Source organism: Myodes glareolus, chromosome 10, assembly GCF_982192425.1.
Source record: "Myodes glareolus chromosome 10, mMyoGla1.1, whole genome shotgun sequence".
NCBI lineage: Eukaryota > Metazoa > Chordata > Mammalia > Rodentia > Cricetidae > Myodes > Myodes glareolus.
In genome coordinates, this window is record NC_142035.1 from 1,697,383 (window position 1) to 1,716,861 (window position 19,479).

Consider the following 19,479-nt stretch of genomic DNA (forward strand, 5'->3'; position numbering starts at 1 on the left):
TGTCCTCCAGTAGACAGAACCTAACTGCCTTTCACCCCAGGTCCTGCTGCGGGCCAGTGATGGGGCAGGAGAGTTCTCCACGTGGGTGTCCTACCCCAAGCTTTGTGATGGACAGTGGCACCGAGTGGCCGGTGAGGGGCCCTTTTCCTCTTCTGCAGAGCAGGGTGGGTTTAGGTGACACCACAGGTTGGCTGACCTAGGGGACACAAATCTGCTCCACAGTGATTCAGGGCAGGAACACGCTCCGCCTAGAGGTAGACACGCACAGCAACCACACCACAGGCCCTCTGCCAGCGACCCTGGCTAATATTCCAGGACTTCTGCACCTCGGGGGCCTGCCCAGTAAGTGTGGACTGCCCTGTAGGGACTGGGATCTCACCCTCCGATGGGGCAACAGAGACCAGGCTGATTGGCTGATGCAGGGACCAAGACCCTGCGGCCTTTTCTATCAGTCTTCTCAGGCCCCCCATATGAGACCCTGTGGCCTTTTCTATCAGTTTTCTCAGGCCCCCCTGTATTTTCAGAGGCGACAGCTGTTCAGCCAGAGCCCCCTGCCTATCGAGGATGCATGAGGAACCTGGTGGCCAACGGGAACCCTGTCACTGTGACTACTGCACAGATCCAGGGGGCAGTGGGGACAAGTGGTTGCCCCTCTGGAACTCCAGCCCCAGATCCAGCTCACTTTGCAATACTTCCCAAGCCCACGGGGCGGGGAAAAGCCCTGACCCAGAGGCAAGTGGGGTCCAGTGGGCTTCGGCAGGCCAACCTCAGTACCTTCCCCCTGCTTCAACGCTGAAGGTTCCCAGACACTCAGTGTTTGCCTCGGTCATGAGTAACAAGTCATTTCTGGTTTAAGCTGTCATTTATATTTATACTTTGTTCCCCTTGCCCAACAACTTTTAGTACTGAGATATGTAAAGTCATTGGTCCCTTTGAAATTAAAAGCGACTTGTCTTTCACTTGAGTGTTGATTCAAACAGCAGTGGCGGGATCATGCACAGGCCTGATGGAGTTGGGTACAGAACCCAGGGTGGTGGCTGCTCCCACCATCCTCTCCTCATTAGCACAGTCCTCGGAGGTAACACAAGGCCAAGACCAGAGTCAGCAGGTACAAGAAAGGACTTTATTAGTGGGGCGGGCAGGAGAGGGCACAACGAATCACAATTGCCACTACGGAATCACACACTATGAATTCCAACCTGGGGAAGGACAGCGAATAATTTAATCCAGACTCATATCCTCCTCCTCGTCTTTCTTGTCTTTCGTGTCGCCCTCCTTCGGCTCCGATTTGGCGTTATTCTGCATGGCTTTGGCAAATGCTTCCACATCTGAAACAGCCACAACAGGGCTACTACCCAAGCAGACGGCCCCCAGTGCCACACAACTGAGACCAGGGTCTGTACTCACCTCCTTTGTTGGCTGCCTCCACAGCCTCTGCAGGAAGGCCAAACTGGCACATGAGGGGGCCGAGCTGTCCTGAGGCCAAGGCTGCACTGAACATACCCAGGGCCTGCAATACAGAGTACATATGCAGGGCTGGGTGCCTAAGGCACCAGGCCCACCATGTAAGAGTTACGTGTACAGAGTGCCACGGGCATACATACCTGCTGGAACTGGGGCGAGGTCAATGTGTTCTGGATCTCATCTGCAGTCTGAGGCAGAGACTCCCCAGAGGGCAGGTAGGGCAGCAGGCGCTCCTGAACGTCTGCGTTAGCGAGGATGGGAGCCATGATCTCTGGAGTCAGCACACTGGCCAGATCCACTAGGACACAAGCAACGTAGCCATCAGTGGTCCGATGCCAGCCTGGCACCCCACCCCACGAGTACCTGCAGCTCTCACCTTGCTGGCCGCCTCCTGGCCCTGCGGGCACGTTCATGGTGGCCAGGATGCTCTGGAGGTCACTCAGCTGGATGGGCTGGGTCGGGCTGGCTGCTGTGCTGGTTCCATTACCTGAGCTGGGTGCGGGGCTTGGGCTGGTGGTCGAGGCAGCTGCTGGGGCAGAAGGGGCTGGGGTGGCGCGAGTGGAAGAGGTGGTGGAGGATGGGGTGACGGCTGCCGACTGGCTCCGGGAGCTGGGGAAAGCGAGCAAGGACTGGAACAGCGAGGCCCACTATGTTTTGGGGCTACTCCACAGGTCTGGAGGACCACTTCCCCAGTAACAAGCTCTGGTGTAATGGGGACCCCCAACCCTACCTCCTAAATGATGTCTCCAGAAAAGAGAATGCAATGGCTGGTGGTGGTGCCCAGTACCCAAGTCAGGCACTGGGGGCTTGGGGCTCACCTGGACGAAGAGCTGCTTGCCGGAGGCCCGCTGCTCCCCAGCAAGCTGGCCAGGCCTGGTCCAGTGAGGGCTCCAAGCCCACCTAAAGGAGCAAAAAAATGTCTGCTAAACACTGCCAGCCAACCCAAGAAGCCACACATCCCAATACCAAAGCCAAGGGATGAGAAGGGAGGGTTGTTATTAACAAGGAAGACCACAGGAGGCTAAAGTGACCACCCTAGTCTAAATTCTAAAAGCTATCCTACTGAGCCAGGTCACTTCCACTCCAGCCCCGTCTGTGTCCAGACACCTGCTGCACCCCAGTGTGATCATCCTTGGCTCTGCCCCAGAGAACCATACACATGGGTATTAGATGAGGTCCCTCCCTGCCCACCCAGCTCGTATCCAGCAGATAAGCACTTTCCAAAATAGGAACACACGGATAGACAGTAAAAGGAGATGCAGGAAACCCTGTGTCTGCTGCAAGCAAGGCGCTTATGGGAGAGCCAGGGACAGTGGCTAACGTTACCCAGTCCTCCGAGGCCAGCTGGTCCGATGAGCTGCATGAGCTGGCTATGACTCATGTTCCCCAACAGGCTCTGCAGGCCACCCTCACCTGGAAAACACAAGAATCAAACGTGGGCCTGCAGTGGCCATGGCTGGGATGCCTGGCCTTGGCCCCACCCCAGAGCCGCTCAGGGATTGCCTCTGAAGGAGGCAGCAGAGACCAGGTGAATTCTGCCCAGTAAAGATGAAGTAAAGAAAGAACCAGAACTTAATTAAGCAGGGCTCTGCCTTATAATCAATCTCCCAGCTCACTGACAAACACTGCCCCACACAGGTCCAGGTGATAATTACCGCCCAGTGCCGAGAGCTCATGGCCTCCACTCCCACTTGCACCCAGCGCTCCGGGCATGGGGGGGTTGTTCAGACACTCATTGACTTTCCGACAATGCTCTTCATCTTGGTCAGTCTTGGGCTCCTGCCAGAGAGGATAAGCAAAGGGCCCAAGCTGAGCAGCCTGCACAAGGAGCTGGCTCACGCCCGTTGGCTTCCCAGCACCCACATGGCCAGCCATCCTGATCCAGCCCACACAGTACTGGAAAAACAGTTACCTGCAAATGTCACAGTACCAGAGACAGAACCCAGCCTAGAGATAGTAAGGGCAGCAAGTAAGGCCCCAAATCTAATCAACAACAAAGAGAAGCCTGGAGTGCCTTCAGGGTATGGCTTCTTCTTGAGCTTCAGAGGTAACACAATAGCCCCCATCAACACTGCCTGAGGGACAGCTGGCTCCAAAACTTCGGGATAGAGCACTGTGTGGCCCCTGCGCTTGTGGCAAAGGGGCGAGAGAGGCATATAAGAGTGAATCGGGAAAAGTTAACTGTGATGAGGTCTTTAACAAGGCTCAGAACCATGGCGAGATGCTCTGCAGTGAGCACAGCTTCCACTTAAGACGCCCCGGACACAGCCACACCCCTACTGTTCTCAGCTGCGTTCTGGAGCCCCAGGCTCAGGTGACCAGCACCCAGGCACTTCAGACAGCTGCTGTCCCTTTGGGCAGGATGACAGTGGCGGTGACTGTCCACCACCCCTGAACACACCCCAGTGCTAGCTTCTGACTCTAGACTGTGCCCACGTCCCATGCCACTGCAACACCACGTTAAGAGCATAAGAAAAAGATGCCAATGGCCTCCAACAGGGCAGAATGTGGGGAGTCCCTGTTTGGGGGGCACTGTGGATGGGGATGAATGGGAGCCATGATACCAAAAGGACTCCAAATACACAGCCCGGGAGAGCTCGAGGGGGACGCTCAACTGCTGAGAACAGAGAGTATCACCTCTAGGAGCTAGGATCCATGGCCAGGGAGCAATGGAGGACCCGAATGAGGACCTGAAGTTGTGTGCCTGTAGGTGATACCATCTGGTGCTGAACCAGGAGCCACTCACATAGGTGGGAACTCAGTTCCACCAGGCCCCCCAGGTCTCAGATGGACCACAAGACAACACAGAGGGACCCATTCTCCTACATACCTGCATCCAAAAGAAGAGCCTCTTGGACCCCGCCTTAAATTTGAGCACGTAGACCCTCCCGCTGGGGCACTGAGGCACCCGCTTGAACTCACAGTCATCGGGAAAGATGATCAAGTCCTAGAGACAGAAGGAGGGCGGTCAGCCACACACACACCCTCCATGGTCTACGTCCCCCAGAAACCTGTTGGGCCCAAGCCTAACAGGACCCCAGTGAGGACGGGCGGAAGAGGGCCCAGAGTGGTGGAGTAGAAGAGCTGTTCTCTGAGGAGCTGATGACTTTGAATTGTGACTTTCTGGAACTGTGCTCCAAGAAGCAGAAGGGTAGTCGAGTGTAACAAAGAACAATGTAGTCTGAGAGACAAAGAGCCTTAAGGAAAGGGGCCTCCTCCAGGAGCTCAAACTACCCGAGGCTGTGGTGAAGGTCAGATCTGTACACTCCTCCCCAACACTGGAGGTTTAAAGCCAAAGCTGAGGACGATGTTACCAGCTAACTCTGCCACCCTGTCAGCAAGCGTCTCTGCTAAAATTTTAAGAACCATGGTCACCTCGGGGTGCATGGCTTCAGAGAGTGACGGGAGCAGCCTGCCAACCTTGGGACCAGACAAACCCTACACCGATCTCCGGCAGGTAAGGCCAGCGGTCCCCACGCTCGCAGCTCTTGCCCGGAGGACTCACATCCTCCACGGTCCCAGAGGTCCTGTCTTTCCAACAGAAGTGAATGAGGGAGTCGTCCGTCTGCTGGATGTACACGAGCCCTTTCCGTTTATCTGGGGTGACCGTAGTTCCTTTTAATGACATTTTTCCTGCCCGGAACTCCACCAGATACTTGGTAGAGGATCCCCGAGAGCCGGGCACCAGGCTTGGGAACAGAGCGCCTGAAGTCGTCATCCTGAAAAAGCAGAGCGAGGCCCGTCGTGCGGCGTCGCGTGCGCAATGTCCCACCCAAACGCTGGCCAGCCCCGCCGCTCCCCGGGAGTCGGAGCGCGCCAGGCCGAGCCAGGCCAGGGGGTGTGCGCGGGACCGAGCGCAGCCCCGCGGGCTCCCCGCTCCCGCGACGTCACTGCCCGCCCGCGCGGAGACCTAGCCGCGTCCGGCCCGGGTGTCTGGGGCACCGGCGGCCCGGCCCAGGCTGCCTCAGCCCCGCGCTGCTGCCGCGTCCCGTCCTCCCACCGCCCGGCCGAGTCCGGACGCGCGCGCTCCCACCTCGCCGCCGCTGGGCCCCTACCTGGCTGTGCTCACACTCGGCCTTCGGGGCGCCGTTCGGGATCGCTCTTCCTTCTCGGCGCCTGCCGGGCCTCGCCGGAAGCCCGCGCTCGGCCCGCCCCGCCGCCGATTGAGTTCCGTCAGCCGCGCGGCGGACCCTGACCCAATACCGATTGGCTCTCGCCGCCGTCCATCGCGTCCGGCCCGCCTCCGCGCCGGCGGCCTATTCCGGCGGAAGCGCGGGCCAGAGCGGCCTCTATTGTTGCTGTGTCATAGCGGAGCGGCGGCGGCCCCTAGCGGCGGCGCCGGGAACGACGGTCCGGCCTCCGCCGACTCGCAGAGGCCCCCGCGGGGCGGCGCTGCAGGGTAGAGGCCCGGGTGGTCCACAGACGTGCCGGTCGGGCTGAGCTGGCTGACGTGCACCCGGGGACCGGTGTCCGCCGGCGGTCACCCTCTCGGCTCTGCCTGGAGCCCGCTCTGCACACCCGCAGGAAGACAGCCTGTCTGACCTGCATTATTCGGTGAGCGAGGTGTCAGGGCCTGAGCCATAACAGTCACGTGGTTGAAAAGGTAGGAGGTAGTCTCCTGACGCGGGAGCTGCAGAGTGTCAGCTTCGTGTCACTTTGTGCTAATTTGACATACCTCACAGCAAAGTACAGGAGGCTGCCCCGGGCAGAGGGTGGCGGGAAGGTAGCGTGGGGGTTGCTCGACTCTGCAAGAGCGAGCTCACGAACCACGGAGGGTCTAGGGGCTGCACGGAGCTAGCCAGGTGGGTGCAGCTGCCTTCCAGGAGGGCAGAGGTGCCTGTAAAATGTGAACCCCAAGGGTCCTCACGTTTTTCCTCTCACGCACCACTTTGCTTCATCTCTGACAGTTTTGAGGGCGTGAACAGTAGTTCCCACCGGGTGGCCCCAGGCCCGTCCGCCATCCCTCTCTAGGGATTGAGCAGTGCTGAAACCCTGGCTTCCCACGGCATTCTTCAGTTTACCATCTGCGGATGTATGAAACACGTGGGGTCCTTAGCTTTTTCTGACAAACGGGCGAAAGTGCTTTTTTCTCTTAACAATACTCCGATGTCGATGCGGAGACAGACGTGTTCCAGGCCAGCTGGAGCTAGAGGGAGACCTGTCTCTAAGACGCATTTATGCTCATTTTAATTTGTCTGGCATTCTGGTGCGCTAAATTCTACACCTTTGCATCTGTCGTCTTTTTGTTGGACTCTCTCCCTGTGGCGCTCTAAGCACAACTTTCAGTGTTTGGTTCTCTTTCCACTGGGGGTTCCTGTGAGCAAACTTAGGTTGTCAGGCTTGCCTAGTTTTACCTGCTGACTCATCTCATTGGCCCAGTTTCCATCTTTTTACTAAAAGAAAAAAAAAATCCTTCAGTTTAGCCAGGTGTGGTTGTTTATGCCAGCCCTCAAAAGGCTGAGGCTTAAAACTGCCAAGCGTTCAAGACCAACTTAAAAGATTTAATTGGGGCTGGAGAAATGGTTCTGTGGTTTAAAGCCCTGGCTGCTCTTCCAGGGTCCCATTTCTAGCGCCTACATGGCAGCTCACAACTGTCTGTGACTCCAGTTCCATGGGCTCCAAAGCCCTCTGTGGGCGCCAGGTACACACGTTTTACAGACATGCATCCAGAGAAAAACACATATAAAATTTTTTTAAAAATCATTTTTAATTAAAAGATTTAATTGATTTGGAGGGACAGCTTGGAAAATATAATTGTCATTTCATTAAGATGTTATGTTCATAAACTGAAGTGTGAGTTTTGTCTGTTGCCATGTGAGGGATCAACCCAGGGCTCATGCACACCTAGCAGGGCTTCGCCACGGAGTCACATGGCCAACTCTATTTTGTAGTTCATATCTTACTTATGTGTATGAGTGTTTTTGCCTGCATGTATGTATAAACCACTCATATGCCAGGTGAAGCCCAGAAGAGGGTATCTAGAATTCTCAAGAACTGGAGTTGCTAACAGTTGTGAGCCACTATATAGGTGCTGGGAACCTTACTGGACCCCTGGAAGAGCAGCCAGTGCTCTTTAAAGCCCACATGAATCAAACTTACCTGGAGCTGACAGCTCGTGTGTGTGTGTGTGTGTGTGTGTGTGTATGTGGTGCTGTGCCACCATATACCTTGAGGCAGACCTCCTCATTTCTAAGAATCTGTGTTTCCAGAGACCAGAATGGTGGATTGAGGTAAACACAGGCTTGCTGACACTACATGGGCCCTGAGACAGGAAAAGAGAAATAGAAGACAATCTAACCTGGCTTCCAGGCAAGTGGCAGCAAGTAAATGTTCAAAGTCATATGTCAAAGCTGCCACTGATAGTCATGAGGAACTGGCATTTCAAAACCAGGTTTGGGCTTCCTCCAGGTCATGAATGCCGAGGGTGTTGGGATCTAGGAACCTTACTTAGGGTGGCTCAGGAAGAGTGTGGCTCTGCACGCACACGCACACACACACGCACGTACGCACATACACACTTGGAATGGCGTCTGCTATGCTTTCCACGCACCAGCTAAGGTGGAGACTCCACTTGAGGGCACTGAGGAGGCAGCTGCAGGCAGCCCACAAAGATGCTGGGTCCCTGCACTGCAACTCACAAATATGGCCCCTGGGATGTGTGAGATTGTACTAGAACCCATGTAAAAGTTCAAGAGGAGACTGGGAGAAACGCTGGGCAGGCTGCAGTGGCCACCCTGGCCCCCGACCTATGTGGACTGCACCGTGGATGGTTTCTATGTCGTCTTCCGTCAATTCTAGCAGTCCTGTGGGAAAAGAACAAGCCCCAAACGTGGGATGTGACCCAGGGACTGAGTGATCCCCAGCATTTTTAAACAGAAACAACAAAACAACCCAGAAATCTTATCCTATGAGCCTTTAATGGCGAGAGAGGATGCTGACTCACAGCCCTGAACACAACAAAGTGGCACAGGGATGCCTAGGCACTTTACCTGGGAGAGGAAGAGAGTTTTTCCAGGGATAAAAGGCACCTGAAGAGATGTCCATGTCCTTATTTACAAAGAAATATAGACAGAAGCTCACCTTCGAGAACAGGTGCAAAGAAGAAGCACTGAAATACCAAGGGCAGGGGTCTTTAGTACTAGGAGTGCAAAATGGCATCGCCACTGGGGAGCTGACTTTGGCAGGTGTGACTTTTTTCATTTGTTTTATTAATAGACTTAATTCTTCAGAATAATTTTAGGTTCATAAGAGAACTGAGCAGAAAGTACAGATAGTTCACACTGCCCTGCCCCCTACCTCCCAGGCTGCACCTTCCAGAGGTGGGTCTGTTGGAACTAGTAAACCTGTTCCCCGCAGTTCATGATACTAGAAGTCAACAGTGTACACAGGGTTCACTCAGCAGCAGGTGACACTGTGCACCTCCAAATGAACACTTCTGTTCCCAGCAGAAAACTGGGGACAGGGCAGAGCAGTTCGGTGTCTCAGCAGGGACACACGTGTTCTTACAGAGTGGAAGATGCCAGGACACGCTAAGGGAATATGGAAGGACACCACTTTTCACATTTCAGTCCAGTGCATGAGGGAAGCACCCTCATAGCCTCCTCACCTCACAGGTCCTGCCTTGCAATGCTGTCACACGGGTACAGTTAGACCATACCAGCATGTAGTTCGTTTCCCAGGCACCCAGATCCAAACCACACAGAAACTATATTAATTACAATACTGTTTAGCCAATGGCTCAAGCGTATTTCTAGCTAGCTCTTATATCTTAAATTAACCCATTTCTATTATTTTGCATTTTACCACAAGACTCATGGTTTGTTACCTCTTGCTTATTGAGCTGCTACATGGCATCTGGCTCCTTCAGCAGCTCCATGGCATCTCTCTGACTCTACCTACTCTCTCTATATCTCTTCCAGCCTGGCTATATTCTACCCTACCATAGGCCAAAGCAAAGCTTTACTCATTAACCAATAAAAGCAACACATATACAGAAGGATCTCTCACATCATCTCCCCCTTTCTGTCTAAAGAAAAAGTAGGGTTTTAACTTTAACATAGTAAAATTACATATAATAAAACAGGTATCAAGCAAGAATTAGTTACAATATTTAGTCTATTTGCATTTGACAAAATTAAAGAAAATATTTTATCATTTTATTTTGTGAGTCTAAAGTTTTATATATGATTTATCTTTTACTACAATTAAAGAAAATTATAACTGTGTTTAACTCTTTAACTGTATTTAACCCCAGAAGGATATAATATTGCCTAAGTAAACAGGAAGTATATGTAAGCAACTTCCAAAACTCTAGAAGTGACAGAGACATCATGCTGCCTGGACAGTCACCCAAAGTTCTTTTGTAGTGTTGGGGCATCTATCTTCAGCTTACAGGTCCATAGTATCCAGCAGACTTTCCCATGAAGCAGGAAATTTGAAGATCTGTTTTGCCTTGTAATAGCAAATCTTATCAGTTTGTTTTTTGTGTGTGTCATGCCTCTTTTTTGTCCCTTGCCGCTGGTTTTTGAAGACAGGGTTTCTTTGTGTAACAGCTCTGGCTGTCTGGGAACTTTATTTGTAGAGCAGGCTGGCCACAAACTCAAGAGATCAGCCTATCTCTGCCTCCCATGTGCTGGGATTAAAGGTGTACGGCCACCATCACCTGACTAGTCTTCCTTTTTTTGAGCCCCAGCCCCAGCCCCGGCCCCGGCCCCGGCCCCATAAAGCCCTGGCTGTCCTGAAACTCACCAGTAGACAAGGTTGGCCATGAACTCGGAGATCAGCCTGCCTCTACCTCCTAAGTGCTGGGATAAAAGGTGTGTTTAGTTTTCTAAGCCCCTGCCACCTGCCTGTGCATGCCCTAGCAGTGCTAAGAGTCCTGCTGCTCTTGTCCACCGAATACAAGGTGCTTTCTTGTTCTAGTCTGCAGTTCCCAATGCTCTGTGGCAGTGCTGGGCACTTCCTGTTTCGTCATCTGTGGTTCATTTCTGAGGAGGCGACAATGGTTTGTTTGTTTTAATGAAGTGTACTCCTACCACATGCATTTCTTATGCATTTATCTAAGAGAAATGCCAGTTGATCTACAGGCTAGGTGAGTGGAATCCCAGTACTGAGGAAACTGAGGGTAGTGGTAGGGCCTGGGTAGCTATCTCAGTGGTTAAAGTACTGCCACAAGGCTCCAGCACCCACACAGCACAGCCAGGCACAGCGTGTGCTTGTGGTCCTCGTGCTGGGGAGATGGAGACAGGAATTCCTGACCTCACTGACCAGCCAGTCCAGCCTGATCAGGTCCCAGAGAGACACTGATCTCTGTGCACCAACCATAAAGTAAAGAGAAAGGAGGTGTCCACAGAAAAATCTGTGTACAAATATCTAGTGATTTTCTTTACAACTGCCCCAAACTTGAGACAGCCTAAGTATCTATCAGCCGGTAAGTGGACAAAAGGACACTCTAGTGCTTAGTATCAGAAAGAAACAAACTCCGGCTCTGCACTGTTCAAGATGAAAGCAGTCAGACCGAAAGGAAGGGCAGAATCTTGAAGACAAAGCCAGGCTGGGTGGTCAGGGCTGGAGAAGCCTATGCAGTGCGGCACCTACGTGGTTTCTCCGGTGGGTTTTGGGCTTTGGCAGCACGTGGCATACAGCAGTATGAACTTGTTGGAACTCATAATGTTACAGCTCTTGAGAAGAGGCCCCACTTCCCCACCAAGCAGATGTGAGCCCCGGGCAGCTCTCCCGTCTGGTGCTTATCCCCTGGGGTCAGACTGGAGATAACAGGCACGATGTGCCAGCCGAACAGAAAGGTGCTATGGCGAGCACCTGGGGCACTGGTGCCATCGGCCCTGCACAGCTGGCGCAGTTCAAGCACATGAATTCTGGAGGACCATCTGTCCCCCTATCGACAGAGCCATGACACTGGATAACCGTCTGGGCTCCCTCCCAAGCAGCCAGGCTGATCCCCAACCCAGCTGTTTATAGCTTAACAGCGACCTCTAGTCCCCGAGAGAGGACAGTTAAACAGAGATGCCACGGCTCCATCCCCTAGGCCAGCCCTACAGAACACCCAGTCCAAACACCTACCCCAGTCAGGTATGAGGACTTGTCTGTAGCTCTTTCCAGAAAAGTCAGAGCACTGAGACAGTGAAAAATTGCCCAATGTAAAATAAATGTCAACCACAAGCTATTTCCAAAGAATCTCTGCTCGGGCCTGAGTGTTAGCATTTATATGCTCACAGATCTGTGCACAATCGTTGAAACAAAGCCCAGAAGTGACTGGTTTGCTAATGTAAATGGTATTGACAGTCATAAAAATACACACTTTACTAGCACACTCTCTTGCCTGGCATTTCCACGTGTGGTGGGTGGTTGTTGTTAAAGGGCCATGCATAGTGATGAGGAACGAGGTCAGGGGCCAGGCCAGAATGATTGGCAGATATTGCTGTCTTCAGAACATCTGGTCAGTGCAGCTGGCTCCGAGGGCAGTCTAAGGAAGGCTGACTTCCACAAAGCACATCAAGACCTGAGGTGCAGTTCTCACTGGGAAAATCTCACACCGACAGAGGGTAAGGAGGAGGAAAAGGAGATACCAGTTCTCTAGAATTTGAGAGAGTTGAATTTATACAACTCAAATGCTGGAATAGAGGCATGTGTCACTGTACTTCACGTCAGAGCATCACATTTGGAAAAGCATGTTGCCCTTTACTTCCCACGAGCACGTTTCAAGTGACAGGACTACACGCAAACAGTCCCATGCAAGTCTGTGCTCACACGCATCTGTGCTCAGAAGGCCATCTTTCAATATGCACCTTCCATGGAAAAGTTCATGATGGAAGCTTTCAAGAGCTGTCCAGGGGAGAGTGTGCCAATGAAGACATACATTTTTGGTGCTCCTGACATTTTAAGAATGGTAACTTCCTCATGTCTCGCTGCAGGCAGAGGCTGCAATGATAAACTGATCACCTAGCACACTGCTGTCTTTTCTAGCGGCTCTTCTGTCCTTTCCCCTTCTCTTTCTGGTTTAGGCACATGAACATAGGAGCTGGGTATGGGAGCTATCTATGTGCATGGTGATGAACCCAGGAGAGAACATGGAGATGCAAGCCCACTGACTTGTTACTCCATTAGTCAACCTTCTCAGCTTCCCACCTTTTGGAGGGAATGAGCTTGTGTTTGTACGTAGCCATAGTCTGAAAAGGCCAAGGACGCCCTCAGAGACACACAGGGTGCCCAGTTCTATCAGACACTTCACAGTTTCCTCTTGGGATGATGAGAAAGCTACCAACCTTCAGATACATCTCAGAGCCATCAGCAGCTTTGTTAAGGAGTCTCAGTAGATAGAGCAGAGATGCTGACCCTGGGAGATCCCCTGGCTGCTACAGAAACACCTATTTTCAGTTTTCAAAGCTATAAAATCAAGCCTTCAACCCATGTTGGCTTTTCAAAGTGTTTTAATGACAGAGGTGGTTTGGAAGCCTGGACATAGTAAGAATACCTTCTCATTCAGAAGTGCCTGATGTAGTGACTCACACTCTACAGGAACACACAAGTGTGCATGTGTGCCAGAGCACAGGTTGTGCACACAGCAGATTGTCTTTGATGCAAAGAGCTCCACTGTGATTCTTGGTGTCACCATTTCTACATAAAGTCCATCACTCCACAGGAATGCAGAGATGGGCACACCTACTTGTGTTTAAACAATTTTAATGACACCGGGTTAAGTAGATCCTGCTTCTGACCTCCCACTGCACACAACCGGATGGGACTTGCCTGGACTGGAACATGCATGCTGGGAAAACCAAACACAAGATTGCAGGGGAGGGAGGAGGAAACACACAGGCGAGGTGAGTGAAGAAAGTACCCCGACCCCACAGTGACAGTGAAGCTATGGAGTGCTGTGGCCAGAGGCAGGGCCTCCTGGTAGGCTGGGAGCAGCCCTGGGGGTTTCTCATCCAAGTCACAGTGTTCCTGCCACTCTGGCTTGTCATAGGGACACTTTTTGGACAGTACACAGTGGTGATTAATGTGTTTGCTACTCTTAAGCAGAACATTCAAGTAGTTTAATTTAAATATTTTCTAAAGTAATCTTTACCTTATTCTGATTGGTAGAAAATACAGAATCTGGCAACTTGTCCCTTCATTCTGTGGGTGTCCTCCACAACGAAGCGGACCCTGGCCTACAGGTCACGTTCAAGATCCACGCCCTCCTTTGGGTCTGGGTTTGAAACTCTTCCAGAACCCACACCACAGCTATGAGAGGAGCACAGGCCCTGCTGGTTCCTCCTTAGTTACACATTTTAAAACAGAGCGTGCTGCCAGCTCAGCTGGCCTTGTGCACGTCTGTCACGTGTGAAAAGGATTGGGGAGTTCTTCTGAGGCCTCAGTGAATGTGAAGACCCACGTGGAGCTTCTTGAAGGGGCTGCGACATAGCGAAGTGCTGGACAGAGGCTAACAGAAGTCCTCCTTCCGGTTCGAGGCTCTCTCCACGACCGTGGCTGGAGAAGCTCAGAGTGCTACTCAAGGAGTCCAACCTCATGGCTCCTCCTGGGCACCCAGGCCTTACTTAGTAGATGTCTGGGCAGTCTGAGAAATTACGCTCAAAGTAATCCCCTGCATACAGCCAGTCAGGAGTTCCTGTGTAGGGGTTATTGCCTGGATAGAACCACCTGCAGAACACAAGGAAGGGGTCAGCAGATGCAGGGTCCTTCTTCATCAGTCTTTCCACAGCAGTATGTGCTATGGAGAAACGCAGTCACCGAGAGTAAACTGACCAACTTCCACATGGCCGTGCTCACCCACATCTACCACATCAATGTCTGTGTCTCAACAAACCTTAAGGCTTGCGCCCAGCATTCAACTCTCCACAGGACCACGTTCAGAGGCTGGAGAGGGTGCCCCTCCAACCGACCCTGCACCCCTGCAGCTGCACACCCACACAGAAGCAGTACAGTAGGAAACGATGGGCTGGTTTCACAGTTCAGTGGTAAGGCAGTTTGCCTGCCATGTGCAAAGCCCTGATTCTCATCCCTTGTACCATAAAGAAAAAAAGTAGAAGTAATTATCTTCTATGGAAAAAAATGTCATTTTCATAATGAATTTTTTGTTTGTTTACTTTTTTTTGGGATAGGGTTTCGCTGTGTAGCCCTGGTTGTCCTGGAATTCACTCTGTAGACCAGTTTGGCCTGGAACTTACAGAGATCCACCTGTCTCTGCCTCCTGAGTACTGGGATTAAAAGAGAGTACCACAATCGCCTGGCTTGGATTATCTATTTTTAATTACTTATTTCTTGAGACAGTGTCTTATTATGTAGCTCAGGCTTGCCTGGAACTCAGGCTGGCCTCAAACCCACGATCCCCCTGCCTCAGCTTCCATAATGTCAGGGTTAGAGATGTAAGTCACTGCACCTGAGCTACATCTTTAATACTTTAAAAGGCCAGTGAAGGAAGATTACTTTCAACAGTTTTCCTCTAGAACAAAGACAAATTCCAAAACCGTGACATTAAAAGCACGGTATTAAATCAGTATTTGGCTCACAGTGGCACAATGGTGGAGTGTCTGGCAAACACATAAAGCTCTAGGTTTCATCTTCATCACAACAGAGAAGCTATGGAGGAAAAGACACAAGAAAAACTGGTTTTTAAAACCCCAGCCCCGCTGGGCAGTGGTAACACACACCTTTAATCCCAGCACTCAGGAGGCAGAAGCAGGCAGATCTCTGTGAGTTCGAGGCCAGCCTGGTCTACAGAGTGAGTTCCAGGACAGGCTCCAAAGTTACAGAGAAACCCTGTCTTGAAAAAACAACAAAAACCCAACCCAGCTCCATGTCACTAGGGAGATGGCTGTTAATATGACCTAGAAATGAACACCACAGGGAATGGAGCCCAGCAGGCACAGCGCACACACCTGTTCTCTCAACTACCCAGGTCCATAGCTACTCTGGAGCCTGAAATTGGGAGCTGCTTGAGTTCAAGAATGGACCACAGTGAAACTCATCTTAAAAATAAAAAGCAATGATGAAAACAACCAGTCTGATAAGAACGGAACTGTTTAAACATCCAAAGATTTTTACAAAAGACTAACAATGTTTATGTGCATTTACACAGGTACATATCTTGCTTATGCTAATTATTATAGTACTTTGACTACTGAAGGAAAGAAATCAGAAGTAGGGCTGAAGCTCCTGGCAGCTGGTGGAGTCCCATGAGTCATAACACACCCTCTGCAGCCCCTCATACTGGCAGAGGGCCCACCTCAAGGCTGCATCTTCATACCCACAACAGAGGTTTTCCTGATGCCACAGCAGCCTGGTACCCTACTGCATCTGGGTAGGGTAGATGATCTGTGTAGTTGTGCGGTACCTTATCACAAAGTGTAAATGTGGGGACAACATCAAAACTCTCACCACTCGTGGAAGTGAACATCTGGGTCCACACTATTCTGTCTGCAAACTGGCCATCTCTGAGAAAACCATTTTGGGCCAAATATGCTATGAAGCAGGGCAGCAAAGCCTGGGAGTGAGGTGACCTGTCTCCTGTAACAGCCAACTCCCAATAAATAGAGTTTTAAGCAAGACATATGCTAACCAGGGACTCTGGCCTTTACTGCATGGTTCAGCCAGCACTTTGGGAGCAATGGTGGGATAACTATCTTTATGGACCCACAGATTGCGACTACTTAGCCACAATGGCGAGGCAGGAAAAGAAGGAGTAAAACGGTGCTGTCTATGATGTGGGTGTGGCCTCCCCACTGCTCAGGTGTGTGAGGCCTCACTGTGCAAACTCACCTGGTCCGCCACTCTGCCTCCTCTTTGGCACGTTCTTTTCGGGCCTCTCTCTGCTTTTCCTCCAGCCGCTCCTTCTCCTGGCTGGCCAGATCTAGGTCCAAACAAGTGAGCAAGCACTTAAAGCTTCCAGTTATGTCAGATGTCAGAACCCATCTTGACCCCTAGAGGACCAGCCCCACCTTGATTAGAAAGGGTGCGAAGCCGGGGCTGGAGAGATGGCTTAGAGGTTAAGAGCACCGAAGAGCATGAAGCCAGTCCTCAAATGCACTCTACCTCTGAGCTGCAACCAGATTTTTTTATATATAGGAATTATTTATTTATATGTATACAGTGTTCTATCTGCATGTATGCCTGCAGGCCATTATAGATGGTTTGTAAGCCACAATGTGGATGCTGGGAATTGAACTAAGAACCTCTGGAAGTAAAAGGCAGTGCTCTCAACCTCTGAGCCATCTCTCCAGCCCATGCACCCAGCTTTTAAAATACAACTTTAACCCACTGAATTAAATAAATAATAATGTCTTAGGATTTGTATTTATTCATTTTTTTCATTCATCTTCTTTTCTGTTGTTATTGTTTTGAGACAAGGTTTTCACTGGGTCACTCGGTCTGGCCTGGGGCTTATATTAATCCTCTTGCCTCAGCCTCCCAAGTACTAGGATATAACAGATGTGTGTTCACCACCTTTCACTGGTCTGTAAAAGACTGTCCTGGGAGGGCAACACTGTTAGTCTGGATGAAGGGTCTGAGCATCCTTCTCACAGACAAAGCCTAAGCTCACCCACATGAGCCCTCTGGGGAGGGACCAGCAGTTACCCATGTTGCCATTCTCCATGCCACGGATGTCAGGGCGGAGGCGGCAGTCTGTGGGTGGCAGGGTCTTCTCCATGCCTGACTCCAATTCATTGAGACTCACAGTGAAACTGGTGAAGTTATACATCTGCAGGAGAAACCAGAAGCACTGTTGCTGTGGCTGCATGAAAATAATGCATCTGTCCTGGCCTGATCCATGGACACCCCAAACCAGTGACAGTCATGTGTCACCTGCTCAATAGAAAGACATCCGTGTCCTATTTAAATGGCCAAGGTGTTTATCCTGACTTCAGAGGTATCCATCTGTTTAGTCAGATTGTAGCTTAGCACACCTAAAACAGGGCTACCCTTTGCTATGCACACGGCACCCCTGGACTGATTGCTTTATAGCCTTCCCAGACCTTGACTCCTCAGCTCTTCCTACTGGTCTTCTCTTCTCTTTATTGCCATCGTCTATGAGCATGTGGCTCAAGGGCCAGAGGGAATGTTAAATTTTCTCTGGTCACCCTTACGCCACTCAAAAACACAGCAGGTATTTCCAGGGTCCCTGAAGCTTGACTTCCCTAGCACCTGGGGTCTATAAGAAATGTGTCCCGGCTCCCCAACATGATCCTCAGGTGGCTACAGCTCACACCTGACTCTCTTTAGAACCCGGCTCCATTACCACAGCCTTCCTGCTCTGCAATCAGCTGGCTCAATACACTTGGAGGTGGTAGCTCCCAGAAGGGTACACTCTGCCATTCCAGGATCAGGACCCTGTTTCTGCTACCTCAAATCCACCAAACCCCTGGTAGGCCTGAAGGACTAAACCAGAACAGTGAACCAAAAAGGAACAAGAGTTCATCTTAAAATAAAATTTCCTCACCAACACATGGGCTTTATTCTTCCAAAAATACACTAAAAGAATACCGTTCCATTAGTTCATGCTTTTTTTTTTTTAAGATTTATTTATTTATTATGTACACAGTGTTCAGCCTTCATGTATGCCCGCAGGCCAGAAGAGGGCACCAGATCTCATTACAGATGGTTGTGAGCGACCACGTGGTTGCTGGGAATTGAACTCAGGACCTCCGGAAGAGCAATCAGTGCTCTTCACCTCTGAGCCATCTCTCCAGCCCCTAGTACATGCTCTTGATGGTAAAGGTGAGAATGCCGTGCAGGGGTTGATGCTGTTGTTTATTTTGGCAACTCTGACACAAGCCAGCATCATCTGGGAAAAGCCCCCTTGGTATGGCCTGTAGACAAGCCCGTGGGGCGTTTTCCTGATTAATGACTGATTGTGACCCACCCTGGAAGGCGTAAGAAAAGCAGTGAACATAAACGGTGAGCAGCAGACTCTCCTTCAGTTCCTGCAGTCCCCCAAGAAAGGACTGTTTGTTGTGAGCCTTTCCTCCTCACATTAGTTTTTGTCAGTGTTTAATCACAGCAATAAAAGCAGTTAAATAAATACAGTTAGGCAATATATTCACACATAAATGGGACACTTTTTTATATTCATTTATTCTATGTATGTGTGGGTGCATGTGTGTAGATCAGATTAACCGTAAAAATTAATTTCCTCCTTGTACCATGTGTACCAAGGATCAAACTTAAGTTGTCAGGTATGGGATCAAGCACCCTTACCTGAGCCATGTCATTGGCCCAAAAAATCTTTTTGGCATATTGCTAGGGACAGAATTTAGGGCTGTTGTGGGATAATCTTTTTGTACACTGTGAAGATGTTTATGCCAAGGTGCCTTCTGTCTGGTTTCATAAAGAGCTGATTGGCCAATAGCTAGGCAGGAAGAGGTTAGGTGGGACTTCCAAGGAAAATGAACCTGAGAAGGATCTAGGCATGAAAGAAAGGTCAGCTAGATGCGGAGCAAGTAGGATGTACAGACCAGGAGAGAGGTAAAAGACACGTGGCAGACCATATATTACTAGAAACAGCTTGATCTGAATTATAAGAGCTGGTTGGGAACCTAAACTAAAGGCCAACCCTTCATAATTAATAAGTATCTATCATTATTTGCGGGCTGGTGGTCCAAAGAAAGTCCAATGAAAAGGCTTACTACATTTGGCATCGAGCATGTACATCCAAGCACAGAGTACCTGGATACCTGACTACATTTGGCGTCGAGCATGTATATTCAAGCACAGAGTACCTGGATACCTGACTACATTTGGCGTCAAGCATGTATATTCAAGCACAGAGTACCTGGACACCTGACTACATTTGGCGTCGAGCATGCACATCCAAGCACAGAGTACCTGGAGACCTGACTACATTTGGCGTCGAGCATGCACATCCAAGCACAGAGTACCTGGATACCTGACTACATTTGGCGTCGAGCATGTACATCCAAGCACAGAGTACCTGGAGACCTGACTACATTTGGCGTCGAGCATGCACATCCAAGCACAGAGTACCTGGATACCTGA

At 50.8% G+C, this 19,479-nt stretch overlaps 3 protein-coding genes across 5 annotated transcripts in view; 1 reads left to right on the plus strand and 2 right to left on the minus strand.

Annotated features, from left to right (window-relative positions):
- Window positions 1-959, plus strand: part of Lama5 (laminin subunit alpha 5) — a 46,689-nt gene extending 45,730 nt beyond the window's left edge. The window contains exons 77-79 of the mRNA XM_087910912.1: window positions 41-131; window positions 223-342; window positions 525-959. Of these exons, the coding sequence (XP_087767038.1) occupies window positions 41-131; window positions 223-342; window positions 525-796 (483 nt within the window). The 3' untranslated portion in view covers window positions 797-959. The remainder of the gene's footprint in view (window positions 1-40; window positions 132-222; window positions 343-524) is intronic.
- A 145-nt stretch (window positions 960-1,104) lies between these two features.
- On the minus strand, window positions 1,105-5,677 carry Adrm1 (ADRM1 26S proteasome ubiquitin receptor). Its single transcript, XM_085696904.2, has 10 exons — window positions 5,520-5,677; window positions 4,970-5,183; window positions 4,295-4,411; window positions 3,120-3,243; window positions 2,791-2,877; window positions 2,283-2,364; window positions 1,841-2,073; window positions 1,605-1,762; window positions 1,408-1,510; window positions 1,105-1,328 (listed from the first exon to the last, which is right to left on the minus strand). Exons 2-10 carry the CDS (start codon window positions 5,180-5,182, stop codon window positions 1,222-1,224), a joined length of 1,224 nt encoding a protein of 407 aa, XP_085553030.1. The 5' UTR covers window position 5,183; window positions 5,520-5,677; the 3' UTR covers window positions 1,105-1,221.
- A 7,216-nt stretch (window positions 5,678-12,893) lies between these two features.
- The window catches only part of Osbpl2 (oxysterol binding protein like 2), a 45,944-nt gene continuing 39,358 nt past the window's right edge, over window positions 12,894-19,479 (minus strand). For all 3 annotated transcript variants that reach the window (XM_085696901.2, XM_085696902.2, XM_085696903.2), the window contains 3 exons: window positions 17,062-17,185; window positions 16,246-16,336; window positions 12,894-14,127 (listed from right to left, as the gene is read on the minus strand). In XM_085696901.2, the coding sequence (XP_085553027.1) occupies window positions 14,025-14,127; window positions 16,246-16,336; window positions 17,062-17,185 (318 nt within the window). In that variant the 3' untranslated portion in view covers window positions 12,894-14,024. The remainder of the gene's footprint in view (window positions 14,128-16,245; window positions 16,337-17,061; window positions 17,186-19,479) is intronic.